Raw genomic sequence first — 25,720 nt, 5'->3', positions numbered from 1 at the left:
GCGCCTTGCCTGCCGCCCTTCCCGGCCAGGGGGACGGCAGCTGCCGGCTGCAGGGCGGGGAGGCCGCTGTCCTAGGGGAGGGGGGGAGGGGCGCAGTCCTGTCAGGCTGAGGGAAGCGCGCACCGCCCGCGCCGCGGCGACGCGGCTGAGGAGCGAGGCCCGGGGCGCAGCGGGGCCCGCGACGTGACTCGCCCACGGCCTGTCAGGCCCTGAGGCCCTGGGCAGGCCGGCCTGGGTGCTGCGGGGGCCGCCCGCCGGGGCTGAGGAGCCGCCGCGCCTCGGCGTTGCCGCTCGGGGCGCGAAGCCGGAGGATTACTGTCCGCTTAGGTGAGAGGGAGGGACAGGGAGGAAGCGGCTGGCTCAAGGTCAGGGAGGAGGGCTGAGAGGTGGCACTACCTACTGCCCAAACCTACCGCCGGGCCCTGGGGCACACGAGCTTGCCGGCCCCTCTCACCCAGGAAGGGTCTTTAAAGTCAGTGACGTGACACCTTATGCAGATAAATACACCCCAAGCGTAGGATTTCCACCATCTTTTGTGAAAAACTGTTTCACAGACTGGTGAGTTTCTTTCTTCAAGAAACTTCCTGATAGCCAGACTATCAGAAATGTTGCTGTGCTTTGCCTGCTGTACAAGTCGCAGATAACACCCTCTATCTTTTGCCCAGTAGCCTTAGCTTGCATTTGATGTTTATCGCTCAGTACTCAGCTTATTTTCCTCTTATTTGTCTCCTTCCTTTATTTAATAATCTCATTTTAGGGAGAAGAAAAACAGTACCTATTACAGAGCACTGGATGCTTAAGAGATTTTCAGATTATTTATAAACAATAAGGCAATCTATTTTCACTGATGTGCATTGGGAGCAGTGAGAATCACTTCTCTCTCACCACAACTTGATGCCTTTCATTAAACTTACAGCTATTACAGTATACGTAAGCCCCCAAACCCAAAGCTTCGTAAAAGGAACGTAGCTTAGTAATACGAATATAGAGGTCTGAGCAACAAAGCCTCCACCTTTAATTCTATTTTTCACACTTCCTTGCCATTGCTAGGCAAGTTATTTCAGTGTTTTGTGTTTCTCTAACAAAAAGGAATAGGATAATAAAATTAGTGATCACAAGGCTCAAGCTCTTAGGCTCAAACAGTTTATCAAAGTGTTTTTATTCTTTAAAGATAGCACTTGAAAGAACAATGCTAAAGAACAATAAATGGAAAAACTGTTCTTCTGCTTTTCCTGCATACTTCCACATCTTCCTTTTCGAGAATAAAGTCTGGAAAAGTACGATATATAAAATATGCAACTATGCCATTAGGATATTTAATAAGAAAATGGCCTATTCAGATTTCCAAGCAAATATTTTCTTACTGTGTACAGAGATAAACTTTCATTTTTATGAGATAGTCCAAAATACATTGTGTTTTGGGCATGGAAAGTAGGATCTTTTTCTCATTTCACATTCTTTATTCAGGGCTGTTAATTCGCATTAGCAACATTGCTTCATATCCTGTTTAAGAATCTACAGGGTCTTTCAAAAGTCTTAGTTGTTCTGCTCAGTGAGATTAGTTTTGTTATGTTTTGTATCCTTTATTTATTCATTTATTTGTTTATGCTTAATGGTTATGAAAGGGTGCCACCATTTCACAGACTTGTAGCTAAAGGAACAGTTTCGTTAAAAACCTACAGTTTTTGAAAATGATAGTTGGAAACCGCTTTCCTTTTGTCCTTGAAGAACTGGAATAGGAGACTGTAGGAGGCTGTCCCTTACCAAGTACATTGAGGGAAATGAACCTGGAGAGAAGTTTGCTGAGAATCACAAGCATGATGACAGATAAGGTACTTTTTAAATTCTGTCCTGTAACACTGATAAGCAATGTAATTCAGATACTGAGTCCAAATTCTGTTCGTGTGAAAACAAAAAATAATAAATTGATCTTCAGGCTTTTTGCCTGCATCACAAAAATCTTACCCCATTTTGGAAAAGCAGCAGATCAATCTGTGGCCCCAAAAAGGGCCCGGATTGCAGTTATATTGAATATCATAACTCAGGACTGTAATGCATTGGCAGGACTGTTTGGGGAAGCTTGCATAACATCTGTTTGCAACATGCCTGATTCAAACCAGCACTCCCCCTTTCATGAACACTGATGACTTTTTATAAGTAAAGTAAACTTCATCGTTATGCAAGCAAATGGATTTTCTTGGGTGCCTATCCACATCTGCCTGAAGCAACAGGAAACCCACAACTTAAAAGCTATTTATTTTATATTTACTAAATATTTTGACAATACTTGTGTCCTTTTTATAATGTTCTGATCTCATTCCTGTGAACCCTACTCAAGTGAGTATTCCTTACGATGCCAGAGGGACTACTCTTGTAGCGGGATTACTGTAGTTAAAAATCCCTGCTCACTGCTTTGAGTATTTTTAATGCTTTATTCCCATTATGTTAGCATAGAGGGAAACGTGTAAAGACATGCTTCATTTTGGATGTTTACTCCCTTGATTGTTTTTGGCAGATGGTTTTATTTTCAGGTTTTGTAGTTGTCTTGTTATTCTTACAAGGCACAGCTAGTTATTTTGACTGGAATAGCTTTCCACTTTATAGTCTATGTAAGCTCCATCATCGTTTTTAGTACTGACAATGGAAATGAATAAATTGTAAATAACAAGGTTTGTTAGTTTTGTTTGGGTTTTTTTTTCTTTGAAATAAAAAGGACATGTTAACATAGGATTAATATTTTATATCACACATACTGAGAGATTTACATGTGGTTTAAGAATAAAAGACGAAGTACCGTAGAAATAGATTTAGAGTAATTTCCCTAATCCAAGAATTAACTTGTTGCCATTTTTTATATCTGTGGCTTGTTTCAAGTGTCATAAAGAAAGAGAACAGAATTAACAACCCGTTTTGACCCTCTTCAGCAATCCATACGCAGCCTTGTGGAAAAAGAAAAACTAAAAGAACTCCTGAGCAGAGAAAGACAAGGCAATAGAGAAAGGAAAGGGCAAATGATTGGAGCCACACGCCACTAAATATTACATACAAATTTTGTAGGGCTCATTTCCAGTAAGATTCAATTTGAAGATCTATAGTTTGGTCTTACGGACATATGTCTAAATGCTTCTGAAAATAAATGCCATTGGGAAGGACTAAGTTTCAAAGGAAGTCAATTTATAACAAATGCTGGAGCTTACCTTTAAAAGGGTGTTCCACACCCTTTTATCTCCAGTTATTCAGAAAAGATGATGAAAATATCTGAAACATATATTAAGAAAAAGCCAGAACCTCTGCTGTGGCAGGTATAGCACTAGATAATTGGAAAACCATGAAAAAGTACTTGAGCAAAAGAATCCCTTTCCATTAAAGAAGACTTGGGGAATTAAGTCTTATTAGGACTTAGCAACATAAATAAAAAATGACCTAGGATAAAGAGGGATGGAAAGCCTTGTTTGCACCATAACTAATATTTAATGGCACAAGAAATATTTGGAGATGGAAGATTTTGTTGCCACCTGTCCCTGTTTTGCAAGGAAATCAGGAGCAGATTATAACAGAAGAAAAAGTCCTGCATCCCTTATTCAGGATGTTAATGGAGTTTCACCATAGTAAGGACCAGAGGGCTTTATTCAGTGAGTTCCCGTTTGCTTCAATCACGGGCAATTTACCAGAGATTACTTTGTAATATCTCTGAATAGCTGTAACATTCCAAAGAATGGAAGTCAAATCATCTCTTCAGGACTCTATTTATAAGCTCTTGTGTGCTCCCCTCTGTCATGCTGTCAACTTATCTTGGTTTCAGCCGAATCTTGAAATAAAGAGGATTCACAAGAGAGCCCCTTCTTGTAAACCTGCTTTAAGTACTTTCCTGAGAGGATCTTAGGTAATTCAGATTGTATGGTTTCTCCTTTAAGAACTGTCCACTGGAAACATGCCCGTGGGATACAAGTTTAGAAACATCAAGCAAGCAGTGTCCAATAGTCAGGATTGGTATTACCTTGAACTTGAACACATAAAGTGGTACAGTCACTCTCCCAAACATTTTGCAATGTTATTGAAGATTGCACATTATCTGAAGACTGCCATTACCATTTAAAAATGCAGAATTAAATAGTTAATGTTTAGTCCTGTTATCAGCCCCAAAATCTCAAGCTTATGTTTTTCACGCTACAGCAGATGGTATCGCTGCAAACTGAAGCGGTATCAGTATCAGAAAGTAGATTTCTTAGATAGATGACATTCAATGGGAGTGGTAAGACTCACCTCCTAACATTTCAAAATTAGCTTCATAGCATGTCTAGCCATTAGCTTCCACAACATTTTTTCTCTTGAGGTAAGGTTACATAGATAGTCTTTCTAACACTACAAATTGTGTGAAATTCACTGGCTGATGATATTGTAGGCCAGGAAATCCGTGTGATCTGTTCTTCACTGTCATTCAGTGCTGTAAATTGCTTCCATCCTGGACAAAAGGGGCAAATCTTTGCTGTTTATGATGATTACTCATAGGAAAGTAGTACCACTGTCCTGTCACTTGCTGAGTGATGCATAGCTTTGCAGTAAAACAGATCCTGTCCTAAAATGGCTGCAGTATAAATCTTTATTAAACACGTCTGTATAGATAGGCATTAGGAGCGTAGGAGTGCAAAATGGCTTGATTAAAGTCACATATGAAGTCTGTGTCAGAAATATTATTTGCTCATATATCTCCCTAGCCCTCATGCAGTACCGTAGCTTTGGCGAATGTGCCTTCTTGCTACAAAGGCAAGAACTATCCCCTAAACTCCAAGACTATCTCATAATTGAAATTTCATTTAGAAGTTTGTCTTTGTTTTGGGAAAAATCACATCATATATAATTTCCAAACATGTTTGTTATATGGTGCTAACAGCTCAGACTCTCTTGAATCTTTTGTGGTTTCATGCATTGCATACTACTTTTAAAATTTAAGCTGTATTCAGTTTTCTTGCGGATTTGCAGTGCAATTGTCCAATAGCATGTATGGACACTACCTTCATTGCATGGGGGTAATACCCTCCTCATGAATGCTGATTCACCCAACATCTCCCATAAAAATGATGACTCACTTTTCCATTTGGCAGCTAACTTTCCAGAAACATTTATTCCTCAAGCTATTTATCCTTGTGTGGCAGTCCTCAAGGTTTAACATTCCTGCACGGAGAATGTGGCAAAGGGACATTGTGTAGAGGAACGTACTGACTTTGTCAATGGAATTTCTCAGTACGGAATAACTACTCTGTATCCCAGTTTATTTTACAATCCCATTTCCCTCCCGTTCCGTCAGAGCTGTGTGCATACACATACATAACTGCAAAGGCTTCAGGCAACAACTGCAGTCTCAAGTTAAGGTCAATCAGTATAGCTGAATTGTTGATGTCTAGTTATAGGTAACCGATACTTTCTTCTGGCATGGGTCAACGTTGTTAAATATATGGTTTAAAAATGCCCCTTTGCAATTAATTTTCTGCTTGTTTTTAGATTCACTACTGTGCCCTAGTCCTTCTGTCCCCCTGACAAGATGGGTGGTGAGAGGTAAAGCGCTGCTTTACTTTGTCAACATTCAGATTTCCCCCCTACATTATAAAACAAGTTCAGGGGTTGTCCTTATCTTCCACACCAGTGCATCTGATCCCTCATGACAAAGGGGCGTGAGATGGTTGTATTCATGTTATGAATACCCTGTTACAGTTTTTTCAGTGAACTCATTCTGGGCTGTTTGCTTCTATTCACCACGCAGTCAGAAAAGGACCATTTGCTTCCGTTCTTCTCGTGTACCATTTCTAACCAGAGAATAAGCTGTATGAAATGCACAGAGTCTGAAAGGATTTTAGTCTTGCTTGTGACAACACTCTAACTTGAAACTTTCTAGCTTTTAAGAAAAAGGAGTTTTTACGTCATACTGAAGTTTAAGAAACAGTAATATTTTCCATAGATTTTCTTACTCCTATGCTTGTCGATAGCTTCGCTAAAGGAGGAACGCTGTACTTAAAAGAGCTGTTAAGGAACCAGTAAACTCACTAGGACACCGATTCCTATTGTAGTAGGTCAGCATGTCCCTGGTGGTACTCTGATTTGCAGTAGTAGATCTAATCTTCTAAATCAATACTTGATTGCAGTTCAGAAGCCAGCATCCATTACGCGAGGTATGTCCAGTCTTGCTGCCTTTTATGCTTATTTTGGGGTCTATAAAGCCTTACAGAAAGGGCTCAAAAGCAAAGGTTAAGCATGTTATTGAACCTCTGTGTTTAATGAAGGGGGTCCAATGTACCTAAAATGTTGAAGGAAAATGTGCAGCACAAGCTTCTGAAGTTTTACACAGAGCTTTGTACATTCCTTAAACTTTTCAACAGTGGTATGATGTGCTTGCAATAAGCTGTAGTTACATAAATATATAACGCACTTGAGGGGATCAAGAAGTAACACTTGTAACAATGAAGTGCTTTGTATTTAACAAGGTTGTTTAGACCATGAAACAAATCCAAGCTAGGGAGAACAGAATCTCATAAATTTGTATTTTGAAAAGTGAGACACCTTGTATTTGGCACCAAAATAAAAGGCAAACATCTTCCCTATTTTCAGAGAAGATGCAGAGGCGTGTGCTCTAAGTAGATCTCATCCAGCTAAAGCTTCATGGTTACTGCAAATTATCCTCCAAAAGGTTTAGTGTATTGTGATGTACAACACCACAAAGAAGAATAAATTATAACTGCCAAATTATGGGCCAGATTTCACTTCTTTTACTCACCTTCACTGACTCCGGTATTCAAGATCTTGTCTCAGTCATATTTCTGAAGAATATAATTTTAGTTGTTACGATGAAGGGATTGCAGAAACGGGTCCCAAATGAAGAAAACATTCAGCGAAATCTTTGCTTTTAGAATTATCTCCGATCGCACTTGTTAATTCACAGCGGATCTCCCATTAATTACTGTGAATTAGCTAGTTGTGGCTGCTCAATTTAGGTTAATTCTAATCGTTTTACAGTGCATCGCTAATTATTGAGAAACCTTATTCGAAAGGGTGCAGGTGCGAGCCGGGAAATCCTAGGAAATCACTGCTTTCGCTCACGTTCAGCGCTGCGCGTGTTTCCAGGCCCGGCGTCGTGTTTGCTTTGGATAGCTCCTAGCACCAGCTTCTCGCGCAGCGCCGTTTCTGTGAGGAGCCAGATACAGGGCAAAGTCACAGCCCCGCACAAAGCAAGGAGGAGAGGCTGCTCAATGCTCGTTGCCTCCTCGAAGACCCCATCCCACGTTTTACCGGCCCCCGCGGGGAACTCGGGGGCGCCGCGGCTTTCCAGCCACCGCGCAGCGCTTTTGTGCTGGGTGCAAGGCCCCGGCACCACTGCTTTTCAAATATGTCAACACTCGTCCTTAATTAGTCCCTGCAGCATAATGAGGCATTCCTCTTCTGCAAAGGGTCCAGTGTGCGGCGGGTCCTGCTGGCTACGCTCAGCCGCAGAGACAAAGGGCTGGAGGCAGCTCGGCCGGGCCGGGCCGTGCGGCGGCGGAGGTGCGGGCAGGGCCGGCTGGGCGAGACACTGGGCCCATTCTCCGCTATTGTGGGCCCGGGCTGAATGCAGCTTTGTGCCTTTCGCCCATTCAAAGGGCGAGACAGCTACAGCTCCAAACTGCAGCTTTTGTGCCCAGCTCAAGCCGAGGGCGCGATCTGCCTTTGCAGCAAAACACGTAGGTTTGGCAGGACGCGCTGACAGAATTAAAAAAAAAGAAGAAAAAAATGGTGGTGGCGGGGGGGAACACAACAGAGGGGCACAAGGCTGCGCGCACCGGGGCTGCCATCTGTCCCCGGGCCCCCGCAGAGCCCCGCCCGGACATCTTGGGGCCGGCAGCCGCCCGCCCCCAGGGGCCGCAGCCTCTGGGGAGCGCCGCCCCCCGCGACATGGCGGCCGGCGCCCCGCCCCTCTCGGCCGGGGGGGGCGGGGCCCCTCTCCCCGCGCTGGGAGGGGGGAGGGTGGCTGGTGTGCGCGTGCGCAGTGAGGCGCGGGACGTTGGAGCGAGTTGGCTCGGCGGGGAGCGGCGGCCGGGGCTGGGCTGTGCGCTGTGGGGGTCGCGGTGGTCGCCGCCGCCGCCCGGTGAGTTGCTGCGGGGGAGGGAGGGCTCTGGGCCGGGACGAGCCGAGGCGAGGCGGCGGCGGTCGTTCCGCTCCGGCCGCGGCTGGAACTTGTGGCGGGCCCGGCGGAGTCGGGGGCGAGGCGGGGCTGAGCCTCCGCCGGGCGCCCCGGGCCGCCGCTGAGGCCGCTGTCGGGGCGCGGCCCGGCCCGGCCCGGCCCGGAGGGAGGTTGCTGCCAGCCGGCCGCGTCGCCTTCCTCGCTTCCAAAAACACGTCGCTGGTGGCCCCGGCTGTGGGCAGCGGGCGCGGAGCCGCTGTGGCCTTGCGCGGCTCTCGGCCGGCGGCTGGGCGGCTCGGGTCACCTCGGGCGGCAGTCCTCGCCGGGGGCTGGGGATGTTTTCGGGTCGCGCTGCAGGCTTTCGCAAAACGCGCAGCCCTCCTCGCTTGCTGGAGGCGGGGAAACGTTGGTGTTATGAGTTTTACCAGAGCGTATCGGTCGGGTCTAGGCTGTTCAATCACATTTTCCTGTTTTTTCCCCTTTGCTGTCTGGCGGTAGCCCCTTGTTTCTTTGGTCCGGCATCGTTTGCAGTCATATTCGTGATTTCTGGGTGCTGTGGGGGTAGGGTACTCTCTGCTCTAAATAACTCTTGCCTTGGAAAGTTTCGTTTCTGCTAAAGTTAGCAGAGAGGCTCCCACCTACAGGAGCAGGGTTGGGATGTTAAACCCGCCTGGTTTAATATCCCGACGCTTTAAAACCAGGAAAGCATCAGAGCTAGCCTCTAACTTTTTTGTTGCTGTTTCTCCAGCGTTGTAATTCCTGTTGATGACGCACAAAAATACCTGCCACAATTAATGTGTCAGCTGCTGCGTACGTGCGAGGTGCGGAGGTGCGCGTTTCAAGGAGTTGGCGGGCCGAGGCCGCTGTTGGCCAAGCGGGCCTTGCCCTTCAGAGCCCAGGAGGACTGGCTGGAGGCAGGCGCAGCTGATCCCTGCCAGGGAAGGCCAGGGGTATCCTGCCACAATGAACAGATGTAGCTGTGTTGGGGTGCTAACATTTTTTTTTCCTGTAATTTGTTTAGTTTCCACAGGCAAAGTTCACAATTTTGTGATACTACTTATCACGGGCAAAAAAACCTTTTTTTTTTTCTTTTTTTTTGCTAGTTGGATGGGCTTGCCAAACCAAAGTGCTTATGCTCTGGTGCTGTGGTGTTCATCCAGCAACATCAGTACAGATCTCTGTCCCCTAGTGTGTGGGTTTGGAGGTTTTTTTGGTCGTAGTAAACATCAATATCCTGCATAATCTGGCTTCTTTACCTTGATATATGAATACAAACAATACTTTTAAACGTAATTGCTGTTGTGCTTTAGAAAGGGAAGTGGCTTTCACAGCTGACCAGTTTTGAATAGCACTCCTGCACGTTTGAGGCTGGCCTAATGTAGCAGAAGAATTAATTTGAAGACCTGCTTTGTTGTGTCTCTGTCTCTTTTAATAGCTCTGATGACAAGTCACAGAGAAATCAACAGAAGCTGGTGGCTGGAGATGGCTTTCATGTCTTTTGGAAGTTTAAATAGTGAAAGATTAGAATAAATGCACATTAATGCAAGAGCTTTGTATTGCAGTGTTAAAACTTATTTGCGAGAAGTTTAAAAAATATATTTCTTAAGCACTTTTAAATTATACCTACTTGATACTGAAAATCAATGTTTTTGAAGTGCAGTGCAGAGTTCCAAGGGCAGAAATCAGATATGGTTACAGGATAATCATGTACTGGCACAGGCTTGCCCAAGTGTACTGTTCTGGCAGAACACTTGTAAAAGCAGGAGGGAAAAAAAAAAAGCCTGTACCACATCCGTGTGACATGTCAAAGATAAGCTAAACAGTGTTTTAACCTAATGCATAACAGAAACAGTTAAATTGAAGGCTGCCTGAACTTTCAAGGTCTGTGATGATCATATGGAACAAATGAATCTTTTTGGTTGTTATGGGGGTTCCTGAAGGCTTTCTGCAGAAAGTATCTCACAAGGATTTCACTTTAAAAGACAAAAGAATATCAAAACCAACCTCCTGAGGAATATAAATTAGCACTGAATGTCCATATATATTTTTTTGCTTTTTTAATGTTAAAATGAATATTGTTTTCCTCTAACTTCTCCATCTGTTAAGTCAGATGGCAAGGCCATTTTTAAATTTATTTTAGTCTTGCTTTGCGTGCTTTTTTTCAGGAGTATGATGGGAGTCACTGCTTAGGCTAGGGGTAACATCGCTTAGTCCCAAAGCTGCCAGGAGCAGAACTTCTTCTGTGTAACCTGTGCCAAGCAGTCCCCAGGAATAGCTCTTCAAACATAGTTGCAGCTTAAAATTTCTTTTCTCTTGGGGGCTTGTTGAATTTTAGGGAGATGTTTGTTTTGTGAGTCTCTAGCTTTTTGTGACTTTCCATAACTTTTTTCAGAGAGCTCAGAAGTAAGTGTAACGAGATCAGTATGGCATTCTTTGTTTCTTTTAACTCAGCGGACTAATCCGGCAGTATATTTAGTACTTGCAAATCCAGGATTTTCTTTCTAGTTAAATGGTAGACCAGAAATGGTAATGCAGTTTCTGAGAGGCTGAAGCAATATGTTGAGGTATGGTAGGGAGAGGGAAAATGAACCTGACAAATCTTTCACCTTTGGATAAAGCACGCTGTTTAACTGAAGGTCATTGAAACGCCTGCCTGCAGTGGCAATGCAGATTTTCTGCAACTGTCTGATAGACAGTAATGCCAAAAATCAGAGGAGTTTAAATCATACCCTTCAAAAAAACAAGGAATGTGATTTTTTTTCCCCCTTATTTAGCATAAGCATGGGCATATATTTTCAATTTACTTTTTATTGTGGCATTTATTTTGTACATTTAGGAAAAAATAATCTGCCTTTTGAATGTCTGAAACTGGTGTTTGGTTCATGTGTCATCAAACTAGAAACTGCAGGACAGCAAAGAACCATCTGGAGTCTTTGGGCGGTGGGGTCAGATTCCTGGTTAAAAGTGCTATCGACACAGGAAGTAACTGTAAGCAGTGTTTCACCTTCAAAAATATGCCAAGTGTGTTAGGCGTTTTGTCTGTTTGTTTGTTTTTTTTTAAACTGCCTCCTTTCCATAATTAGGAGAAGCACCAGAATGAAAGAAGTAGACAATATGAAAACTGTGAAGGACGAATGGTAAGTGCTGCCCCCCTCCTCACCTTTTACTCTTGCTTTCCTATTGCTGTTTGTGTGTCTTGCTATGACTTTTTAAATGTGTATATCTTTGAAAGAAGTAAAATTTCAGCACTGTGACGAATATAACTGTTTTAGGGATGCTATTGGAGATGAGATTGGAATGAAGTATCCAAGATTACAAGCTGAAATAGAATTAATGAAGTGTTAATGAAAGAATTGATTTTAAGCTAGCATGTCTCCTGCTTGCTGGTTCCTCACTGCTCAAATAATACAGTTGCAATAACTAATAGATCTGCTAAAGCAAACATTTCTCTTCCTATTATCCACCATAACTGAATAGTTCTTTTGTGATTAAAGTGAAGGGCATCGATAATTAACGGAAAAAAAAAAAAGGATTCTTTGTTTGCTTTATGCACCTGTTCCACATAAACTGAAATTTGCAGAAGAGGCAGGTTGTTGCGCTTAAAGATTTTTTGCATACCTGGAATTTTTCCTAGATGCAAGAAGCTGCACAAACATTTTTACTTAATATAGAAAGACAGGCTTACAAATTGCTAATGCACTGTGGGCCTCCACTTATAATGTGGAGGTGACAGGTTTTCAGTTATATTTTTTAAGGTAAAGTAAAGTTAGTGCTTACGTTAATATTTCAAGTTTCTTTTGTTCTATTAAAAAATTAAAACGAGTACAGCATGCTGTGGAAGCTTATTTCTTGATGTCATTGAGATTTTGTTTTGTTTAAAGATGTTAATCTTTAGGGATTCTTGCAGAGATGCACTGCTAACGATAATTCCTTTTCATGCAAACATGTCTAATTACCATTCAAATAACATTGCTCTTCTCAATTTTAATGCAGAGTTTTATGTAAAACTGTTTTTTTTCAAGAGCTAAGATTTTTGAATTGTTCCAAATGGACTTTTCTGAATTTCCAATAGAAGTAACTCCTACAATGTTTATCAAAAGCTGCATGATCCTCTTACTATGCAAAGAACGTAAACTGACAGTCAGTCATTCATTCAGGTTGCATGTTTCTGTTTTGATGAAAAGGTAATAAAGAAGCAGCTGCCACATATCCAATGTTCTATAAAAGACATGGCTGATGTTTCTTTTTTAATACTCTGCCAGTCTCCAAGGTATTGAAATATTCTATTGTATTTCTTCAACATGATCAAGTGGTGTTGAGTCACTCCTCCTCGGGTTTCTCTAATGTACTTTCAAAGACAGTAATGGTGGTTGTGTGATGGTGTTGGGAATGGGAAGGCTTAGGCTGGGGAGAAGTAAATGCTATGGCAATTTTCTTGTATGTGGGTTTTAAATTATGGTAAAGGAAGTCATCCAATATATCATGAAAATGTTTTAAGGAAAGCTTTTCAGTGGTGTTTGTTTAAATGTTTGAGTTAGAAATACAAACTGTTTAACTTTCATTCCTTACTCTGATGCCAATTTTAGACGCTTCTGCGTTGATAAATTCACCTTTTCTGTTGTCTTTCTTTATATTGTGTCTCGGAAGTGCGGATAATAGACATCAGTTAGAGATTCACAAGCCTTTTCTTGAAAAGGCAGAGTACAAAGCTGTGTGTTCTGTGACAACCAAGTAAGTTGAGTGCAGGGGAACAAGCCCTTTGTACGCTGCTTCTGTCTTCTAATGTATTTTCTGAGACAACAAGCTCATTTTTACGTAAGTCTTTGTTTTGCAGGATGTGTAAATCTGGAAGTGATGATCAGATTCTGAATGGTACAGAACAAAACTGTGACTATTTTGTAGATAACCTTTTTGAAGAAGCTCAGAAGGTTGGTGCTATATGTATGCCCCCAACTACAGTCAAGAATCAGGTAGGTGATGAAGAAAAAACACTCGCATTTAACGCTACGCTGCAGGCAGTGCTCAGGAAAACAAATGTAAGAATTCCAGCAGGCTTATCCAGTCAAGCTATAAAGATGCATGGAAGTCAGACAGCGATAGGAAAAGTCTATGTACTATAAAATCTACATAACTTATATTGGTATTGGCTCATGCGCTTCTGCTTTATTAGTAAAGAGAGGGGCTTGATTATGGGGTGCAAAAGTATTAGAAGTAACCACAAAATAAATTGTCATATGGAATTCTTTGTCTAAAGTTGTTTAAACCGTTGCAACCTTTTTGTGCACAGGCATAGCCCAAATTTTTCCCTTGCTCTCATTTGTATAGTTTTGATAGTGAGATGCTTAGCATGGGTCTGTATCTCAATAAATCCATCCTTTCCTCTTCATACTTTTCTGCTGCTCCTGACAGGCTGGGAAGGGGCTGGAGAAAAGGCAATGCAGAACAAAAATGTCTAGGAGAAATTTGGAGAGGACACTGCTGAAAACTATGTTCCTAGATCCCTGACTGAGCAGAGAAGAAAAGAAGGATAGGGAGCAATACCTTAAATCGCTGCCATGGAACACTGTTTCAGAACAGTACTTGTGTCAATGCCAAAATGGGAAGCTGGTGTGGAATAATTAGTGCATGGTAAACTCCCATTCTGGTTCACTGTACAGGAATCTTCTCATAAAGAGAACCCTCTTCCATCTGAATTGGTGCCCTGAGACACTAACGTTTTTAAAGGACTTCAATCTTGCTGGGTGCTATATGCCTTTTTGACAGATTACCCAACCAAAAGAGAAGGAATTCTGTAAAGCAGTTTGCACATGCTGTATGTACATTGCAATCATCTTCTAACATGCCAAACTGCAAAAATGGAGAGAGAGAGAGGAAAAAAAAAAAAAGTCAAGAACTACCAAGTGTAGTTCAAACTAATTTCCAGCTGAGGTGAATTCTGCATTCGCATGTGCTTCGTATACCATACATGTAGCCGTGTATCTGTCAAGACAATATAATTTCAGAAGCCAGACCTGGATGACTACGTGCTTCTTCAAATGGCGCAATGTACAAATGGGAAAACTTGATCCCAGATCTACCCCTCTTGTTGGAGAGATTTCAGTGAATAGTGTGAAGGCTGCAAGGTGAAGTAGTGAAAGTTCTCTGGCAAAGTTTAGTGAATTACTGAGAATTTAATTTTTCATTCTCCTAATACCTGAAGCTTTTGAATATACCCTGAACTTCCAGGTAACGTAACAATATAATTCCTAAAAGTAAAATTTTCTGATAATTGTTCCTGCTTTTCCTGAGTAAAAGGCTTCTGCATGAATGCTCTTGATGTGCTGTCTTCAGAAACTCCTTCTGAATGGTCAGAGCAAGGCTTTAATCTAATAAACCCAGCTGGACTATGCTAGTAGTTGCTGTTCCAACACCAGATGTATGGGATTTCGAAGCAGAGCTCTTGAAGACTTGCAGCAGGCTGGGATCTTCCAGCTTTTCTTTTCCTGCTGAAAGGAAGGAGTGCTCCTGGCCTGGGAAAGCATAGGGATGGGGGAAGGTTTATTTCTAACTCTGATTGACAGAAGATACTTGGGAGTGTCACTTACCCCTTGCAGTCGCTCTGCCTGTTGGCAGTGGGCCAAAACAGATTATGAATGAGTGTTCTGTCAGAATTTTCAGTGCATGCAGTGGATGGATTTAAAAACATGGATTTAAAAACATAGGAGACTGTTGGTATATCAAGCTGTTCTTGCATCAGTGATGTAATGAGAATTATTCTTACTTTACAGGTTGATATAATTATTAAACTTTGGAAAAACGGATTTACCGTAAATGATGGTGAACTTAGGAGCTACACTGATGCTGCAAACCAGCAGTTCTTGGACTCCGTTAAAAAAGGGTACGTGAGCTTTTGTGTACTGAATCAGCCTGGGTTAATATGCTTTAGACAGCACTTTGCTCATGCTTTAAAGCTAGATGAATTTTGACTTATCTGCTTGGCTTTGCACTGTGGTAGCACTGCAGGAGGGGAGGCCATTGCCTGTCTAAGTTCCTGCAGTGCTAATGGCTGTTTCAACATCTAACAGGTTTAGTAGTTTTCTGTCGCAGTAGTTGTATGCTTGCGGATGGAACAGAGAAAAGCAAGTGTTGGGAGGAGGCACAGCAGGTGCAGTATAAAATGCAGAATAAGTCACAGTGCCTAATAAGAGCTACCATTCAAATGATACTTTGACTAACAAACTCAATGCATAAGTAGTTGAGCATTTCTGTTTTTATGGCCTTTGTGTGTTTTCCCATTATTGATGAAAAGCCCTCATTAAATGAGCACGGTTGCTGCATGTTACAGAATCAGCCTTCACTTTCAGTCTTTTTCTAGTGCAAACTTGTGATTTTCATTGTGCATATTGCAATCTTACTTCAATCCTACTGTTAACAGCTGGCATGCTATTGTAATCTCTAGTATTTGTTGCAATGCTGCTTTAAAAGAGCAGATTGAATGCGGAGACTAGCATATTTTTCAAGCCTTTAATTTGTGGTGTTGTCTTGCCCCATACAGACTTTTATATAATTTGGTAAGTCCTTTTCAGATATGTGAAGCAATTAAGCCCTGTATTTTTAGTCTTCTCCATACTTTACTAGCCCCTCAAAAATGCTATTTTTACACTATATTTTCTTCTGTGGATGTCACCTACATTTGTTGAGCTAGCAATTAATTATTAATTATTAATTTGTTAAAAGTCCTCTGCTTTCTTTGTTTGCATGAGTCAGACAAGTTTGCCACCTCCCTTCCACCATTTTCTTGTGGAGATACTAAGTAATTACAAGGTGGTTCCTGAATAACTGTTGATGGTGGAGAAGCACCCAGTACAGTCCATGTACCAGCTAAGTATCACCACCCAAAAATGTAGGATCTGCATCAGAGCTCATAAGTGAAGGCACTGCTGTGTTCTGCTTAATGCAAGTAACACATTACCAAGGCGATGCTGTTTCCCTGAACAGTGTAGCTATTAGTGATGGTCTGATTTTTGAAAAGCTGAAATTCCTGTTTTATCTATAATGCGTATGTTCCTAAACTGAGCCTTTCTCTGTAAAAGTCTCTCTCTTTCAGCTATGCTGTTTAAAAAACTGCACGTTGTATGGGGTTTTTGTTAGTGTGGTAACTGCTGAGTAAATTTGAACATCATTCAACAATTCTTATGCTGTCTGTTTTTTATTGTTCACTTACTAGTTAATGTGCAGTTCAGGAGCTTGAAGTTGTTTGACGTGCACTTAGTATAGCTCTTAGTAAATACTTAGGAGTTTAAAAAAAACACCTAATCCTTATGAGGATCGACGTAAATGAGGTATTAATCATTAATCTATTTTGTGTACTGAAAACCAAATTGTAATTTTTTTTGTGATGTGTATTTTTTCCTTAAGGGAACTGCCTTTTGAGCTACGAAAAATTTTTGATAAGGAGGAGGTAGATGTGAAAGTGGAAGATAAGAAAGATGAGATGTATTTATCATCAAAAAAGCCAATGTTTCATCCCTTTTCTGGACATGGTTACAGATTAGGAAGGTAAGTAGTCTGATATCTGTGATTGAGGACTTGAAGCAAAGTATATCTACGGTAAACGATCATATAATAATTCAGGTTGGAAGGGACCTCAGGGGGATCTCCAGCTAACCTCCTGCTCAAAGCAGGATCAGCTTACCTTATATCCAGTCCAAGCTTCCCTTGTTTCACTTTACGTCTGTTGTGTCTTGTGGCTCCCTTCTCCTGATGGCCTCCTTGTGGGTACTGATAGGCTGCTGTTAGGTGCCCCTGAAGCAGTCTCCTCCCCAGGCTGAGCAAGCCCCTCTCCATCAGCCCCTCTCCTCATGGGGCAAATGCCCCAGCCCTAACTATCTTGGTCGTCCTCTGCTGAACTGGCTCCAGTTTATCTGTCTGTCTTTTGCTGGGAACAAAATTGCGATGCGGTATCTACATGTGGTCAAATGAGTGCTGAGTAGAAGGGGTAGCCGGTTCCCACAGTCTACTGCCTGTGCTCTTGTTAATACAGCCAGGATGCTATTGGCCATCTCTGCTCACGATCTAAACATTAGCAGTACTTTCTCCAACTGCTGTTCCCTATTGAAAGGCTTTCACTCTTCTATTCTGTAAGTTAACAGAAAAGATTCTTTTAAACCTGTATACACAATATTTTGTGTGAGAAGAGAGGAATATGACATTCTCATAAAAGGAACTGAATAAGTAAGAGGATATTTTGCATTCTATTCAAATTCTTTAGTATTCAACCATGTGTTTATTGCAGTCACTTTTTAGCCTGTGGTACTGTACCCCCTCCTCCTTTATTCCATGCTTCTCTTACGGGTGGAGTGGGCCAGCCACTAATGCCAATGCTAAAGCTGGACTTGATTTATTACCAGACGGTGCTGTCTTTTGGAAGACTGTTGCAGAGGGGCAAGCCAAGAGTTTGCATGTCAGTCCCTGTGATGTTGCTTACTCCTGCGAAATAATCTTCACATAGTCCTATCACGTAAGACTTGTGTGCTTTTAAAAGCAGACTTCAGCCTAGGGAGCAGAACATGCTCAGTCAGTGAGCAAGAGTCTTCAGGAAACCTTCAGATGTGGGACTATCTCGTGACCTTGCAAACTGGGCCCAGTAGACTCTGGTGAAACCTCAGGTGAACAGCTTGTTTTGGCCTTGGAAAAGGCTTGCTGCTACAACCCAGTGTTGGTGGGGAAGGAAAACGTGGCCTGGGTAGGAAAGGACGAAGGAGAGGAGAAGATGGTAATGTGTGCAGAGTAAGAGACCGATATGGCAAAGGGTGAGTGGTTCCAGGCTGTCTTAGAGCAACCGATATCTGTTTCATCAGGAAGTAGCGTGTGTCGCTTCATCCATTCAGTTGCTATATGCCTGGGTAGATAAGGTCAGTAGAGTAGTATTTCATCTACAAGTAGACATGTATATAGCAAAAGCAAAAAGAGATCTATAAATGTGCTGGGTTTCTGCTGCTGACTTCAGTACTAAATGGCAGGTTGTTCAGTTGCTTGTCTTGCTCTGTCATGCTGACAGCAAGTAATGATCTTGCTTCCCAGTAGGCGAGAGAGTTTCTGGAAACATGCTATTCCTTGAATTTCAGTTGGCTGGTTTTGTACACTGAGATGTCTTACCACTTGCTCAGCATATTTGATTGTTACAGGCTGGATAAAATGTTTCCCCCGCACCCCTGCTGTTGCTGTTCTACTCACTGATATGTTATCAAAACCTTTTTCTTGAAAGATTAGTAAATATTTTTGCTGGTATGGGAAACATGAGCCACAAGTGCTCTGACTCTGTGAACTGCTGCTTGCTTCCTGAAGTTAATAAACGTCCATTACATGCAAATGCTGCTCTTTCAGCAGAAAAGCTTTGTGGGAAAACAGTAATAGTGACTAGTTACAACAAGTTTTCAACTGTAGAACTCCCTTTACGTAGTTACGTTTGTGTGCTCAAATGACGGAACAGTTTACTCCAGTTTATGACCTAGACAAAATTCTGTTCATCAGTTAAATTTCTTTCCATAGTCCCTATAGATTTCCTGTCAGTGTTCCTAGACTGATGGATTATGTGGGTGGATGAACTGTGTAGTCCTTACATGAATTAGTCTGTTAACTGGCTCATTGTAAGTTTGGTTTGAGAAAAGGTAGAGGAACTAGAACTGGTTTTTATATATATATATATATATATATATATACACATATATATATATAACTCAGATGAGTTTAATCCTTTCCCCCTGTGTTGCACAGAGGAAACAAATGATGCTTATTGGACTATTTTAACATACCTTATGAACCTGTATAACTAAAGGGTATATTTCTTCTGCTTTATCTGCTCAGCTGCATTTAATGGTTTGTGGCTATAAAAAGTTTCACAGCCATGTTTTTCTGTTAAGCTTAACTGTACATTTTAAAGTCTACCTCAGAAGCACATTAATCAAAATATTGACTGAAAGCCCTTGTAGCAGAGTAGGCTTGCTCTATAACCTCATTAGGGTAAAACGATGTGTGTCAAGCTTCTTAACCGTTAGTCTTGGTAAGACAGTACTCTTGGGCTTTTTCTTTTCTGAAAATTGACTAGAGACTCTCACGTCTCTTCGATCTTTAGTTTACAAGATTATCAAAAAGATGTAAAAAGAATAAGCAAATCTTTAAAAGGGATGATGCTACTTTGAAGTCAGGATAATAAGAGACTTATGTCATTGGTTTGTGGCTTTAGTCAAAGCTTCTACCACTAGATGGCTTTATCTGTCAGTTCTAAAAGAGCAAAGCTATTAAGAATAGAAACAGTTTAAACCTTGCTGAATATAGCTCTTCTACCTTTTCCTTGCAGCTTAGCTTAACTTATTGACTTCAGTTTTATTCACGTATGCTTGCTATTAAAAGGATTGTATCAGACACCTAGTAAAAATCCCTGAGATGTGAGCATGAAAGACAAGAATTTGTTTGAGAATTGCACCAAAATTGTGTCTAGCTGAGACAACTGTCTAAACTACAGCCACATCACTGTGGCTGATGAGGCTAAAATGTAATTCAGCCCAACCTAAAGCAGACACCTGGTGGCTGCACAGGTGACTAGCTCTTCAGCCTCTACTGTACTAGAGACAACTAGCTCACACATGAATGCTTATACTTGAACGTCTCCTTCTAGAACTGAACCTCACTGATCAATTGGCCAACTACAGCTGATCAAGGCTTAAGTATATCTTAGACTTTTTTTTCCTGCTCTCAAGAGTGTTTGACGTTATCTTCCTGGTCCTCAAACCTTTTTTCCAGGTCTGCAGGACCACTAGGTTTTATTGAATGCTGAGGTTAAGCAAGAACAGAAACAAAGAAGAAATATGGATATAAGTAGATCAGTAGAGGCAGGTAGATGATAAGAAGTCACTTATTGTTGGAGTACCAGAATGTTTTACAGATGCGACTCTGGGAATCTGTTGGTTTCTGCTTCTTGCTTCCCAGCTGATTTCTCTATAATGCAAAGCAGTGAATTCTGTGCCTCTCTTGTGCCTCCAGTCCCAGCGAACATCCCTTATCACTCGCTTGGGAATGAGATTCCTTGGTTTTTACTCTTTTCGCACAATTTCAGTGGAAGAAGTAAAAAGTGCCTCTATTCTTGGCTGACAGGCTAGAAATTAGGGCACTTACCTAGACAGTGGATGATTCTGAAATACCTTTTTTTTTTTTTTTTTAAATACCTCAGCCTGAGAAGGACATAAGCCCAAGAGTCCAACTTTCTTAGGGTTAGTCTTTAATGAAGACTAAATCATTAGTTTGTTGTTTTTTTTTTTAATGAAAAAGTAGCTGTGGTTTTTCTGTTTTATGATTAAACTTCCAAACCCACAGGAGCATAAGTATGTAATGCTGGGGTTTGTTTGTGAAGCAGATGTAATAGTTTTAAGAACTGTTATTCCGTGGTCATTTATTACTGACTCCTCACTCAAGAAACAGTAACTGATAATTTTCAGTGCAAAGAGAAAACCTTCTCTGAAACCACTGTGAAGCACTCATGTAGTCAGTGACCATGGCTGAGCTGAGAGAAGAAATGACAGCTGCTTAAAATGCTGCTGCTATTTTGCAAGCAAACATCTGGTTACACTTACATAAGCTGAGGATAAGCCTGTTGGATCAGGCCTTATTGATGACTTCAACAGTACATGCCAAACAAGCTTAGCCCTGAAGTGCTAAGCGTTAGACATCTCTTAAGAATCAAAATTTTCACCAGTAAAAATCTCTAGGTGTTTTTTTTTTCTTTTCCTTAAGACCATGCACTTGGACTGAGGTCTCTGTGTTCTATCAAGTCCTTTTGTGGACCTTATGGGAGGCTCAGCTGTCAAAAGTGCCTTGCAAACCAAAATCCAAGTGCTGCGTGCATCAGCCTGCGTTTTCACGTTAAGTCAATTCCTCTGACAGATAAATAATGGCTCTAAACTGAAACAGGTGATGCTGGGGTCTAAATCAAGGCTAACAACATTCACTTCAATTGAATTACTCTAATCAGTTACAGTGAAAATTAACATTGAGTATGCAAATTTGATACTCACACACCTGAAAGTTTCACCTGTGTGATTAGAGTGCAAAAGATTAATGAAGAATCTTAAAATCCTTTCACTTCTCTTGTGTGTTTTGATTTAATCCTTGGGTATTTCTCCCTTCTACCTTGTAAAAATATTTTCCATGAACAGACTGAAACTTTTTAGCGTGTTGTAGTCTTCAGGAGAAGATACTGACATGTAAAAAAAAATCCAGCATCTGTATTCAATATTTCTCTACTTTAAACAACCCAAAAAAATAGTCATCAATGCACCCTGACTCAGGGTAGAAACCTCCAGAAGCAGAGGTGTGAATGGAGGTTCAAGCTTGCAGGTGACCTCAGAATGCATAACCTTGTATGGCTTTTCTTTTCAGTGCTACTCCAAGGATAATTTCTAAAGTAAGAGGTGATCATCAAGAAGCTGACAACGAAAGACCTCTTCCTTTAGTACCCTTGAATGATTTGGAGCCTATCACTAGCATCCAGATCTGGTTAGCTGATGGGAATAGGATAGTTCAGAAATTCAATGCTTCTCACAGGTAAGGTTTATTTTAGCACTGTCCTATGTGTTTGTAGCAGAACTATTTATCCTATGAGTGTATGAACAATAGGTCTCTAAATTCTGGGAGTAATAATTATGTCACGCACACACACGTGTGCGCGCACACACACACACACACACACACACACCAGTTCACTTAACATCAGATAGCTGTTCAGCTGTATCTGGAATACATTCTCTCAAATTTTTTGAGAAACTGATCAATTTTTAGTTGACAAGAGGGAAGTTTAAGAGAAACGTGGAGTGACATTACTAGTTAGTGAGTAACTGTAATTAAAAATCTGCCTAGGAAATTCTAGGACTTCCTTGTAGTTTATTGCAAGTTCAGGTATGTATATTGCTCCTTAGTGGAGGAAGCAGTTCAGCAGAATTGTTACATAGCTTTCAGGATGACAAATATGTCACAAAATGACTACATCTGGAGCAAATCACTTTAAAAAAAAAAAAAAACTCTGCTAGTCATTGAGTGTAGACTGCACCACATGTTGAGTTTTAACAAATCCACCTGTATCCCTTCCAGCATGCAAAGGGAGCTGGAGGATGTGACTTAGATGTGAGCCAGAGGAACCTCCAAGGAAGGACAGAGTCAGTGCATTAAGCAGGGGAGGTTATTCACCTGCATGTCAGTCCTGTCAGCATGGACAGAATAGAATGTGTCCAGTATATTTAATTCTCATGATTAAAACCTCAAATTCCCCGAAGAGGCTTACAAGTGGGGATAAAGTGAGAAAGTGTCAGCATAGCATATGTATGCCAGAACTCTGAGAAGGTGGGATTAACTGTTTAAATTGTAGAACTACTGTTTTTAAGGACCTTTCTCAAATTTGTAATTTGCTGCTCCAGTACTGCACAGTCACATAATATGGAAATGACATGTTGCCTGTGCTGCTCTCTGAGGCAATTTAAAGTGATCGTAGGTTTAAGGCCCCCTTGGCTGCTGTTAGGATAAACAGGGTATGGCTTTGTCTGGTCAGAGAGATAACAGTAACAAAATAGTACTAAAGGGGAAAAAAAAGTTACAAACTAATTTGTTACTGTTATCTCTAGAAGCCTGAGGTATGAACTGAAACACTGTTGTGATATACTGCTGAAGGGTCAGTTGCTATTTTGATTATAAATCCATTGGTGGAGGCCTTAGTACCTTCATTATTCCAGGTTTGCTTTTCGTCTTCATGTTAAATAGAGTAGTAGGTACAGCTGCTAAGTGCTCTTGGAGAAAACAAGTCTGACATAAGCAGGAGCCTTCCTGATGTAATGCTCTTTTTCTCTAAAGTTTACAATGAATATTCCATGATAACATCCATTCTTGCAACAAGACCATCATGTTTTTAGGCTGTATGTAGCATGTGCCTATGGCCTAATAAGAAATAGGGGAAAATCCTTGTAGGGTATACAACCGTAAGTATTATGATTGCAAGTATGGCAGTAATATACTCCCTTCAGTGGCAGGAGTAGAAAACAGTCAATTATTTGTTAAACGAGCTATAGCCTGTAGTATATATATTGCAGTGGCTGGGCAAAGGGCAAAATGATTACTCCTACCCTTTCATAGGTGGAATGTGTATATTCTGCAGTAAATTCATACTTTGGATGAATTTAATACTGATGAAAGCACAAGAGCAAAAGTGTAAGTAGCATTGCAGTACTGCAGTATGGAGAATTGAGGAGACTGCCAGAGTGAAGCTACTGGCAGAGCAATTTTTTAGGGATAGCCCACATACAGCTAGGTCCGAAATCCAGTTGTGTCCCTTCGTGAGCGCTTGCTAAGTTACTGTGAGTTTGGATTGTGGGATATGGAATCGAAGAAAGGGGCTTGCTCATTCTGAAGTCGATATCTGGAGGCTAATCACCTGAATTTCTCTTAGGACTCAGTGAGCTTTGACATCTGCAGGAAGCCACCTGTAAGCATAAGCGTCTAACCAAAAATCGAAACCTGCTCCAATTATTTCAGGCAGTAGGCTAATAAGCCCAAATACTGTTTCTTAATTGAGGCCCGTATGCACAGAAATTAGATGCTGGCTGTATCTGTCCTACAAAGTGTGTCAAGGCATAGAAACTCAGTCGTCTGTGCAGCTAAACTGGTAGAATAGCTTTCACACAGGCCATCTATCATTTTCACAAACAATAAGCAAACTCAGTTCAGGAATTAGCCCGGGTCACGGAGCATGCCTCGTAGGCGGTAAACCTACCTGATTCACGGGGAAGAGGAAAGATGAATTTAATAAATTGCCTGTGGCCAGACTCTGCCAGTTGGCCTCGGGACCAGAGAATGGGCATCGTTTACCAGGACAGATGATGCATCCTGTCATCTTCATTTTCTAATCAAATTGGTCAGTCCTGACCCTTCCTTGTTAGTACAAAACCTGACCTGTTCATTGTCTCAAGGTTCTTTATCCCTTAATACCCAGCTTGAATCTCTAATGAATTCACTGCTGCTCCTGCTTCGGTAGAAGGAGACTATGTTTAAACTTAGTTAATATTTGGGCAATTCCTGTAAACCTTTACTCTGGTACTGCTGCATACACTGCACTCTAGAGGCTTGCTTATTCTAGCTCATGGTTATAGAGACCTCTAAGCTCTGCCAGCTATTAAGAAATGGGGACTTGTATTACTGTGTGAGCCGTAGTGAAACATCTGGGTGCCTGGAGCAAAATGCACTCATCTTTTCCCCTTGGGATTGCCCTAAGAACATGTGAACCTTGTCCCTCCGTCTCAAGTGGTCCAGGCACTTCAGGATAGCCCTTCAGTATTCCTCCATGTCTCTCCTGGGCCATCAGCTGCTGTGTGAAGCGGGTATCTGTTTTTGAGGTAGCTCTGTGTATTGTGTGTTGGGATTTGAGCTCTTTAATGCCAAATTTTCTTTTTCTCTTCTCAGAATAAGCCATGTCAGAGACTTCATAACAAAATATCAAGGATCAGAGGGAAGGGTTCCCTTTACACTGACTACTTCTCTGCCATTTCAAGAGCTGCGGGATGAGACACTCACACTAGAGGAAGCAAAGCTGCAAAACGCTGTTGTTGTTCAGAGACTTCAGAAAATGACTGAACCTTTCAGACACTCATAGTGAAAAAGCACCTAGCAATGACTGTAAAACTGCTGCTACATCTAAAGGACATCTCAAGAATGAGCAAAACAGTGCAATCAAAAGCATGAGGACAAATTAGATTTTAAATAGCCAAAAGCTACGTACAGACGGAACTCGACAAAACCAAAAATTTAACCAGCAATATCTGGATGCACTATGATCCTCACATAGCTGCAGTCTTAGAGAGTGAAAAGTGTGCTATGCTGTAATCCGCTATAATAGAAGTATTTTCTGCAAATTTCTGTGGTCAGAGCCTGGCTATGATTTAGCAGAGGTAACTGTACTACAGGGTCCTCCTTAGAATTTCCTTAAGTAGAAAGCTTTGCTAGCCTGTTCTCTAAGGAGTGTCTAAGTGAAACGGTACTACTCTAAGACTTTACTACTACTACTACTACTAATAGCACCTTGTAAGGAAAACATTATTTATTTTTGCACTTTGGACTGAAATGAAACTAAACTGGCTGGTTTCACTTTTCATTGTAACCTGCTTCAGTTTGCATTCTTCTTACAGAAATGTTTAAGCAACAGATGCTGCAGAGTCTCATATTTGAACTCTTAAGTAACTTGAAAATATTCTTCAGTATCAGTATCTTTAGGATTTAACTTCTACAATGTGAATGTTCCATCAAGTTTTCACATGGTAGGTGCATGTGTGAGAAGAGAGAAATGAGGTAGTCTGGTGCATGCTGCGTATGAAGTGCCTCAAAGTAAGGCATTGTTATTACTAATGGTTGAAGTGGTTTCTGCCTCACTTGCGTTCTGCCACAGGTGTCTTACAGGGTGATGTTAAACTACCTAATTCAGTAGAAAGAATAAAGATCCACTGTTAGCCTGGTCTCACGTAAGCTTCAGTTTTCCTGGAGTTTACAGGAGTAGTGGCTTAGAGG

The 25,720-nt window shown here is 41.5% G+C and overlaps 1 protein-coding gene across 4 annotated transcripts; it reads left to right on the top strand.

The window, feature by feature from the left end:
- Window positions 1–186: 186 nt before the first annotated feature.
- On the top strand, window positions 187–25,720 carry UBXN2A (UBX domain protein 2A). Of its 4 annotated transcripts, none has more exons than XM_068937059.1 (7): window positions 187–327; window positions 11,230–11,283; window positions 12,981–13,116; window positions 14,914–15,023; window positions 16,544–16,684; window positions 21,560–21,724; window positions 24,623–25,720. In XM_068937059.1, the coding sequence occupies exons 2-7, from the start codon at window positions 11,243–11,245 to the stop codon at window positions 24,810–24,812; spliced, it is 783 nt and encodes a 260-aa protein (XP_068793160.1). In that variant the 5' UTR covers window positions 187–327; window positions 11,230–11,242; the 3' UTR covers window positions 24,813–25,720. The 4 variants fall into 4 exon arrangements, with proteins under 4 accessions (XP_068793160.1, XP_068793158.1, XP_068793157.1 ...); XM_068937057.1 differs by lacking the exon at window positions 187–327 and adding an exon at window positions 363–1,832; XM_068937056.1 differs by lacking the exon at window positions 187–327 and adding an exon at window positions 7,972–8,110.

This window comes from Struthio camelus, chromosome 3 (assembly GCF_040807025.1).
Source record: "Struthio camelus isolate bStrCam1 chromosome 3, bStrCam1.hap1, whole genome shotgun sequence".
Classification (NCBI taxonomy): Eukaryota; Metazoa; Chordata; class Aves; order Struthioniformes; family Struthionidae; genus Struthio; species Struthio camelus.
Note: the sequence above shows the minus strand (reverse complement) of the source record. Positions and strands in the feature narration are given on the sequence as shown.